Here is a 9,503-nt window from a genome sequence, read left to right on the forward strand (position 1 = left end):
CCACTCAGAGTCTAGACTCGAGGCAGGAAAAATATTTATCATGGAGTTTCAAATTTCTCCGATGAAACAATATGATATTGTAATGAAGTTTCAACGGTAGTCACTTTTTCCTCAACTAAGGGAGAAAGCAAAGGGCTATGTCAAATATGCTTATTAATGGGCCTGGGTTGGATTGGGTCAATGTCCAGATCATTTATGGACCTAGATATATATCCTTTACATAGCCCATTAATATACAACAACAATGTTACCAAAAAATATAATATACAACAATAATAACATACATTGAGATCCCATGAGGTATGAAAAAAAGTAGAGTATAGGGATAGACATGATATGGTAGATATTGAAACCAAAAAATTTAATATCGGATTTTGATATTATGGTATTTGGTATGCATTTTTAAAAAGTTTGATATTCGATATGGTATTTGATATTTATTTTAAAAATTTTAAATCGAAATATCGAATACCATATCGAAGTATATAGTTACATATAAAACTATATAATACTGGCAAATATATAAAATAGTAACTAATTATTTAGATGTTGAAATTTTGATTACTCTATCTTGATTTAAATGTTATTTCTGGTAATCGATTAACAAAGAGAAGTGTTTGTACTTTATTTTGAATACTTTTACATGTGTAGGCAGGGACGGACCCACGTGGTATCCGAACCCCCTTTCGTTAAAAAATTACACTGTATATATAAGATAAATTTTTTAATTTATGAGTATATGTTTAACATTGAAGTTGACCAAATCATGGCAACCGATTTACCGTACCGCAAAATATCGAAATTGAACTTTAAAATATTGAACCATTTCGAATTAATTTGGTATGATAATTATATAATATTTTTAAAAACCGTAAACTAAAATTTTTGATGAATTTTTCAATACCGTACCAAGCCCACTCCTAGTAGAATGTACGCAAACTTTATCACTAACTCGTGAAGTTAAAAAATTTATTATTGAAAGACCCTTAACTCAAGTATATCAAATCAGAGTAAATATGAGGGAAGAAAATATAGCAACTAGTAACAACAAAAGAGTATAATCACTGAAACATCAATTAAATTAATTCATATAATTAATATAATTTACCAAAAAAGCCCCTCCCAGAAAAAACGGAAAGCCGGTTCAAGTAATAAATCATAATTCAGGCGTTTCGTTTTTTTTTTTTTAATTTTATTTTAACAAACAGTAGTTTTTCGCGGGAGACTAAAGACGGAAATTTGGCGGTAAAAAATCTAACAGATAAAACACGTGTCGAATTTTCATTGGCTATATCTATACCTCTGTCGGCTATGTATGGACATAAACCATATGACATCCGCTTTATGTATTTTCCCGCCCTAAAGTTAGGGTTTATAGCTGCACAGAACAAACAAACGAATTAAAAAAAAAAGAAGCAAAATTAGTCATAGAGATAGAGAGAGAAAGACGAGGGAAAATTAGGGGTTTTTTTGATTTGTGAAGAATTCGGATCTAATTCTACAGATCTGAGAAGTTTGTTGCAATTTCGGATTCTGGGTTTGTTTTTTTGTGATTTTTGATAAAGATGGAGGAGCTGAATAATCATTCGAATTCTGAAGAGAATGGTTCTGTGGACTCTCTTGAAGTTCGTTTTACAGATTTTTGCAAGGTACTTTTAGTTTTCTTGATTTTGATTTTAGCTGAAAATCCCTCTTTTTTTAGCTGCAAGGTATAAAATTTGTTCCTGAATTAGTTTAAAAGGAAAAAAAATGTTCCTTTTTTTGTATTTGGTTGTTTATAGTTACAAAATCTTTCATTTTAGCGAAACCCCATATAAGATTTTTTTTGTTTTTCATTTTCTTGTATTCTGCATTGAAGCTCAGAGAATCCATGTATGCAAATTTTGTTCTTTTCCGGTTTCGTTTATGGCTGTCGCAATTTTAATTTTTTTCTTCTTAGTATTTTTGAAATTTGTTGTTTGATTTACAGAATGGGTTGTCGACGGGTGAGAGCTTTATTGTAGAAGCAAGAAAGCTGTTTAAGGAGAGTAAACATCTTTTATTGTCAAATAATGCTGCTATTGGAGCTATAACGGTAATTTAGTCCTTGATTCGATATGAAATGATAAGTTAGGTGGTTTTAATATGGACTAGAATTGATTTGAGTGTGTTCTTTATCAGCCGGAGGAAGTTGAACGGTATTGGTTTGCGTTTGTTCTGTTCTCGGTGAAAAGATTAAGTGAGAATGAAGCGAGGAATTCGAGTAACGGAAATGAAGGAAATGGATTTGATCTATGCCAAATTCTGCGTGGGGCGAAACTCAAGTGGGTTTATCTGATTTTTGTTGTTTTTTGTGTTTCTTGTAAAAGTCTTGATTTATATCTGTTCTTATGAATTTTGTTTCGTTTGCTCTAGTGTCCTAGACTTCTTCAAAGAACTACCACAGTTTATTGTTAAAGTTGGTCCAGTATTAAGCAACCTATATGGTTCAGATTGGGAGAAGAGACTTCAGGTAATGATGTCTTGGAGGGTTAATCTCATGTTCAGATAGACTTCAGCTATTGTTGTTTCTATTGGCTTCCTCCTTCCCAATTTATGTAGCACTGTTTGACTTGACACAATTTCTTAAAGATAAATTGTTTCCAATTATAGAAATGTGACATTCTTTTTGGGACAGACTAAAATGGAAAGTGTGCCACATGAATTGGGATAGAGGAGTAGTATTTTATGTTTCAAGCATTTATTCATGCGTTATAATTTGTTTGAACTGTCATACTAGGCCAAGGAATTGCAGACCAACTTTGTGCATTTGAGCCTTTTAAGCAAGTGGGTACTCTTTTCAAGCACTAGTTTTCTCTACTTATGATGCTTTGTGATATTTAATCATCTTGCATGCATCTCTGCTGTTCAGCATCATAATCTAAATCAAAATTTGATATAAAAAACCTTTTGATTTATCCTACTTATGTTGTAAGGTAGTATTTGAACATCATATATGACTCAGTAGATCAAGTATCCTGTCTGGTCTCGTGGTGCTTAGCATGTATTTGTTGAGGGCATGATGGTATTTTCCTATCTCAGCATCTTCTCTATCATAAAGAACATGCCCTGATGACCAAGAGTGAATGAGCAGATGTCTGAAACCAAGCTGACCTCCAATTCATTATGCCATGTTGAGCATTGAGGAACTCCTTGGTCTGTAATATTTAGCATTTTAAAATTCGTTAGCTATGCCAGTGGCCTAATGCATTAGGTTTCACCTCTGTCATCCACCAATGCCACACTACTTAATTCTTCAGCCTATTTTATTCATTTTTTTCTTCAGGCTAGAGAAAAAGAATAGTCAGATATGTGATCCTTTTTTGGAATAATGAAACGTGTCAGCAAGCTAGCTTGTCAATATCCTTAATCTTCTTAACAGCAGTTTAGGAGACTAACCTCTTATTGAGAAACTTAGCAGTGTGCTTAATGGTTTAGTCAGTCATATCATTGGATGCTTTATTAATCTTTATGATCACGAATGACTAGAATCTTTTGCTTATTATATTGGAATTTTCCAAATTGTTGGCTATGCTCTTATGTCCTTGTTTTATGCCTTTTAAAGTTGTTTTGGTAGGATGAGTCTAGACAATTTTTTTGTTTCTTTTATGCCTTTTAAAGTTGTTTTGGTAGGACAAGTAATTCTCTGAATTCTCGTTTCTTTATGTCTGATATTATCCTGGTATTCATTCCTTTAATACAGGGGATGTAGCTTTTTGTGGTACATTTGATAACGTATTTAGTGCTTTTAGGTACTACAAGCGCGCATACCAGGAACTGTTTTTGTCAAGCGATAGCAATGAAGACAATCAGTCTGCTACTTCTAATTCGACTACCCTCTTGCCACAATATTATCGTTTTGGCTGGTTGCTTTTCCTTTCACTTCGCGAACATGTATTCAGCCGCTTCAAGGACCTTGTGACATGCACAAATGGTTTAGTTTCTGTGCTGGTCAGTTTCTATACCATTTAGTTGATTGCTTGGGTTCTGTCTGATTTATTTTGTTATGTGCATGTTGTGTTGAGCATGCTGATAATACTCTTTATAACTTGTGTGCAATGTTGTAAAGGTGCATTTAAGTCATGAAGCTAGTCGCCCTTTAGGTTTGGTGCTTCGCGTCATGTAGTTGTTTAGTACAGGCACTAATGTGCTTAAGGTGGAACTCAATGGAAAAATCATTTTTTTTTTCAAAATTGATAACTTATGAGGCCAGTGGGTTTATTATTCATCTGCACATTTTCTTCACCAAAATGCATACTTCAGCTACACTTTGCATTTAAACCAGCTGAGCTTTGCACTTTTATACTCTTTTTTGTCTTTGATATAACTGGAATAACAGTTATATATTCAAGAACTAAAAACAGTGCATCTGATCATCTTTCCCATTGCAATTCTATGGATAGGATAATACCATGTTGCTCTTAAGAAATAGGTGACATGCCTGACTAATGCTTCATAAACCATGGTGCAGGCAATCTTAATAATACATGTGCCTGTCCTCTTCAGAAATTTCAACATCAATGACTCCCCGCGATTTGGTAATTATCTTTACATATTTTGCATTAAGAGAGTTGGGGTTTTGGTCCACTACCTCTTCAACTTTTCTGTGTGAAGATCTGTGATGGTGTTGACCTTATACTAAAGCTGTTTTTCTTACAGTTAAGAAAGGAGACAAAGTGGACTTGCTTGTTTCATTAAGCAGCATTTATCAGACCTCAATAGATGACTTAAGGGAGACCATGGACAAAGTTAATAATCTAATAACAGGAAAGTTGAAGAAGAACCCTTGTTTGGCTTCAGAATGCAGGGCAGAGAACCTGGACAACATCGACACAGGTTTATCTCGACATCAGTAATCTCTTGCTTTAGTTAATTGCTTTTTTTCTGAAAGTTATGATGTTTGTTGCAGATGGTTTGACTTATTTTGAAAATTTACTGGAAGAATCGTCTTTATCGTCAAGTATAAGTATACTAGAGAAGGATTACAGTGACGCAATTCAGAACAAGGGTGAATTGGATGAGAGGATTTTTGTCAATGACGAAGATAGCTTGCTTGGGTCAGGGAGCTTGTCTGGAGGTGCAGTCAATATGATTGGAATCAAGGTTTGTTCTCAGGATATCCTTATTTTGTTAAAGCCATCATGCAGTAAATTGAACACTCTATGAAACCATTTGTGTTTATCTTCTGTTGTGCAGAAGAAATTTGACACAATGGCTTCCCCAACAAAGACAATTACAAGCCCACTCTCTCCTTACCGTTCTCCTGGTGCATCCAATGTTAATAACAATCCATATTGTGGTAACTCAAAGATGGCAGCTACCCCTGTAACCACAGCGATGACAACTGCCAGGTGGCTGCGTACTGTCATAGCTCCACTACAGTCCAAACCTTCAGCAGAGCTGGAGAGATTTTTGTCCGCCTGTGATAGAAATGTATCAGCTGATGTGATCCGGAGAGCTCACATTATTCTGGAGGCTATATTTCCAAGTAGTGGTCCTGGGGAGCATTGTGCAGCTGGGGGCCTGCAAAGCACGAGCTTAATGGACAACATATGGGCAGAGCAACGCAGATCTGAGGCTTTGAAGTTGTATTATAGGGTTCTGCAGACTATGTGTATTGCAGAATCCCAGATTTTACATGTGACCAATTTAACTTCGTTGCTAACCAATGAGAGGTTTCATAGATGTATGCTCGCCTGCTCAGCTGAACTAGTTCTTGCCACTCACAAGACAGTTACTATGTTGTTTCCAGCTGTTTTAGAGAGAACAGGAATTACATCTTTTGATCTCAGTAAGGTGATAGAGAGCTTCATCAGGCATGAAGAAAGTCTTCCTCGAGAACTGAGACGCCATTTGAATTCACTTGAAGAACGACTCTTGGAGAGCATGGTTTGGGAAAAGGGCTCTTCAATGTACAACTCTTTGACTGTTGCAAAACCTTCACTTTCTTCTGAAATTAATCGCCTGGGCCTATTGTCTGAACCGATGCCATCCTTGGATGCAATTGCAATGCACATTAACCCATCTTCGGGGAATTTACCACCAGTGCCGCCTTTACAGAAGAGTGACTTGGCCCCTAATGGTATCCTGTTTACCCCAAATCTCAAAGCTTGGTGAATTTCATGCCGGTTTAATTTTGATTTTTGTGAGGAAAACTAACCTAACTTTATCTTAAATTATTAATCTTACTAGGTCATATTTGTGATATTCGGTCACCAAAGAGATTGTGTACTGAATATCGTAGTGTGTTGGTTGAGCGAAATTCCTTCACATCACCTGTGAAGGATCGTTTTCTGGCTCTTACCAATATAAAGTCTAAGTTTCCTCCACCTTTGCAGTCTGCGTTCGCAAGGTATTTTGAGTTATAGTTGGATTCTTAAGTTTTTATTTGCTCTATAATCTAGGAATCTGTTTATTGCTATAAAGTGTTAATCTTTTGAACTTTTGACAGTCCAACAAGACCAAACCCTGGTGGTGGAGGGGAAACATGTGCTGAGACATCAATCAATGTATTCTTTGGCAAGGTAAAATTGTCAATCATTCTATCAGTTTTTATGTTGATATGCTGTGTCAATCTCTTTTTGAAGTGGTTATGCTGGCACATGTTTACGTTGTTCAAGTGCTCACATGCCTGTTAGCCATTTAGTGCCAAAATTGCTCCTCAGGGGCTGCAATTTTCAACTTCTTTTTGAAAAGAACTTACATCTCTGTAACAACTAACTTTTTATACAAATAATTTTTGACATGTGAGATCTTGATTTTAATTTTCTAGTAGCTCCTTATAATATTAAATTAAAAATGTAAAGCTGTGAATGACAGAGGCAAATGGTGGGATTTAGCCGTCTGAAGATTTTCTGGATTCTGATTCTTCTGTTAGATGCTAACTAGATGTTTTTTCTCGATCAGGATTTTCTTTTGTTTAGCCTGCCTGATTATTTGACATTTTTTTTCCTCTGATGTCACGTTCCACCTAGATTGTGAAGTTGGCTGCTGTCAGAATCAATGGCATGATTGAGCGGCTACAACTTTCTCAGCAAATAAGGGAGACTGTATATTGCCTTTTTCAGAAGATTCTCAATCAGAGGACAAGTCTTTTCTTCAGCAGACATATTGACCAGATCATCCTTTGCTCTTTCTATGGAGTTGCCAAGGTAAATTTTTGGGAAAAGGGGGGGGGGGGGGAGCGGGTATTGGAGCTGATAGTTCTGTAATTCTCAATTTTTATGCCTTGTTTCTATAGTTCTGTAATTCTCGATTTTTACGCCTTGTTTCTTGATTATATGCAGATTTCACAACTTAACTTGACCTTCAAAGAAATTATATACAACTACCGAAAGCAACCTCAGTGTAAGCCACAAGTTTTTCGAAGTGTTTTTGTTGACTGGACATCAGCACGCCACAATGGGGTAATGTGATCAGTCCTTAGATTGTTGACATGAGTCTTACAGTTTCTAGAATCACTGACCAATTATTTTTTGGATTTAAAACAGAAAACAGGTTCAGAACACGTTGATATCATCACATTCTACAACGAAATGTTTATTCCTTCTGTTAAGCCATTATTAGTTGAGCTTGCACCTGCTGGAAATGAGCAAAAGAATAACCATGTCGAAAAAACCAAGAACGACGGTGAGTTCTCTTCATTATGCGGTTGTGAAGTAATATTTTTTCTTGTAGTTTGATTTCTATAGGTGATTTCTTTCTCATGTACAAATGTGAAACCTGTGGCCTTTTTTGGTTTCTTCATTTCGTTCAGGTCAAGGTCCAGCATCCCCTAAACCATCTTCATTTCCCAGTCTCCCTGACATGTCTCCAAAGAAAGTATCTGCTGTTCATAATGTTTACGTCTCTCCGTTGCGATCATCTAAGGTAGAGATTTAATTCTCAATATTTTTCCAATGAGACTTGAAGTTCTGCATACCTCAAGTGTTTCTGAATTGAGAAATATATTAAATATACCTGTATAATTGGAATGGATGAATTTAGACCAAAATTCAGATGCTGATTTATGCCTAACTAATTATTGCTGGCTTCCTCATAGAAATTACCTGGCGTGTTTTAATTAGGAATGAGGGTAAGTAAGGTCTAGTGCTTCTGTATGAATCTTGAACTTGAAGAAAAAGACAACTTGGTGGAAAGGAAGATATGCTTATTCAGGAGGGAGAGGAGATTTTTCTGCCAAGCGGATGGTGCAATTTTCTGTAGTTACTGCTACTTGTCCATGTGATTGTAGAAAGCTACTTGTCCATCACTAGTTGTAGTGTTCACTAGCCTAAAGGAATATTTAGGAGCAACAGTTTCCAATCTCACAGTTGGGATTATTAGACTTTCCTGTTAATCTGAGCTTGATTGATTTTATAGTATAGTGTTAGGAGTTTGAATGAATACCACCTTCATGAGTCCATTATTTCTCTCATTTATCTCTTATTTCTGATTTCAGATGGATGCCTTAATATCCCATAGCTCTAAAAGCTATTATGCTTGTGTGGGAGAAAGCACTCATGCTTATCAGAGCCCTTCAAAAGATCTGACAGTAATCAATAACCGCTTGAACGGGTATGTGGTTCTTTTACCCATCAGCAGAACTCCTTTATCTAAATACATCTTATGTCAAATTCTCAACTCAAAACATTCACTCATCTGCAGCAATCGGAAGCTCAGAGGCGCTCTCAATTTTGATGATGTCGATGCTGTGGGCTTGGTTAGTGATTCTATAGTTGCCAACAGCCTTTACCTTCAGAACGGTAACTGCATATCATCACCGCGTGCAGCTGTGAAGACTGAGCAGCCCGAGTCATAATGCTGCACAAACTTGCATGTAAATAGGCTTTCGGTTTCTGACATTTCTTTTCCTAGTTTTTAAGGGGGTATCCTAATGGTAGAGAGATGTATAGGGGTGTTGAATGAGCGGTAAGCGAGTGTAAAATGCCCGCCACCAACCCGATGCTTCTTTTTTTCCTGTTGATTTCTGATTCTGGGAATATATATAGATAGATGCTTCTTTTTTTCCTGTTGATTTCTGATTCTGGCAATATATATAGATAGACTTGTTCCTTAATAAAGAGTAAAGTGATAGTTTTCCATCACTTCACTGTTGTTCTTCTATGAAATTTCTGAACTACGATGCTCGTTCTTTTTGACGTTTTTCATTTCTAATTGCCTGAAGGAATATATGAAAGCCAAGAACTGATGTTTGCTGAATCTGCAGATGTTAGTTGTAATGATGATAACTGTCTAACGTTTCGTGTATAAGACTAAGCAATATATAATCAAATATTAGATCTGCGTGTAATATTATTTGAAATGATAATCTTAAGACCTATATATGCACATCTTTTAAAAAGTTTAAATGGTGACCTAAAAAAAAGAACATTACGTTATTGTCTGATTTAGTTTCTCTTCTTAGTTCTTCTATAATAGGAATAAAATTGATTTCTATATTGATCTTGTCATTAAATCTTATTGATTCATTTCCTTTATAAATT

General features: G+C 35.7%; 1 protein-coding gene across 1 annotated transcript; it reads left to right on the forward strand.

Annotated features, from left to right (window-relative positions):
- The first annotated feature begins 1,343 nt into the window (after positions 1-1,343).
- LOC129883224 (retinoblastoma-related protein 1) lies at positions 1,344-9,104 on the forward strand. The gene is made up of 18 exons (XM_055957838.1): positions 1,344-1,649; positions 1,970-2,074; positions 2,161-2,303; positions 2,395-2,491; positions 2,759-2,805; positions 3,771-3,969; positions 4,490-4,556; positions 4,678-4,854; positions 4,928-5,121; positions 5,215-6,100; positions 6,211-6,370; positions 6,470-6,542; positions 6,993-7,169; positions 7,305-7,424; positions 7,509-7,647; positions 7,775-7,887; positions 8,459-8,574; positions 8,665-9,104. Exons 1-18 carry the CDS (start codon positions 1,566-1,568, stop codon positions 8,816-8,818), a joined length of 3,051 nt encoding a protein of 1,016 aa, XP_055813813.1. The 5' UTR covers positions 1,344-1,565; the 3' UTR covers positions 8,819-9,104.
- The last annotated feature ends 399 nt before the right edge of the window (positions 9,105-9,503 follow it).

Source organism: Solanum dulcamara, chromosome 3, assembly GCF_947179165.1.
Source record: "Solanum dulcamara chromosome 3, daSolDulc1.2, whole genome shotgun sequence".
NCBI classification, from domain to species: Eukaryota; Viridiplantae; Streptophyta; class Magnoliopsida; order Solanales; family Solanaceae; genus Solanum; species Solanum dulcamara.

Bases quoted from the DNA above. Each gene is read 5' to 3' on its own strand.
- LOC129883224 (XM_055957838.1), top strand. From the start codon at position 1,566: ATGGAGGAGCTGAATAATCATTCGAATTCTGAAGAGAATGGTTCTGTG. The intron at 2,304-2,394 runs GTGGGTTTATCT...CGTTTGCTCTAG, and splicing joins CTGCGTGGGGCGAAACTCAA to TGTCCTAGACTTCTTCAAAG. The intron at 6,371-6,469 runs GTATTTTGAGTT...AACTTTTGACAG, and splicing joins TTGCAGTCTGCGTTCGCAAG to TCCAACAAGACCAAACCCTG.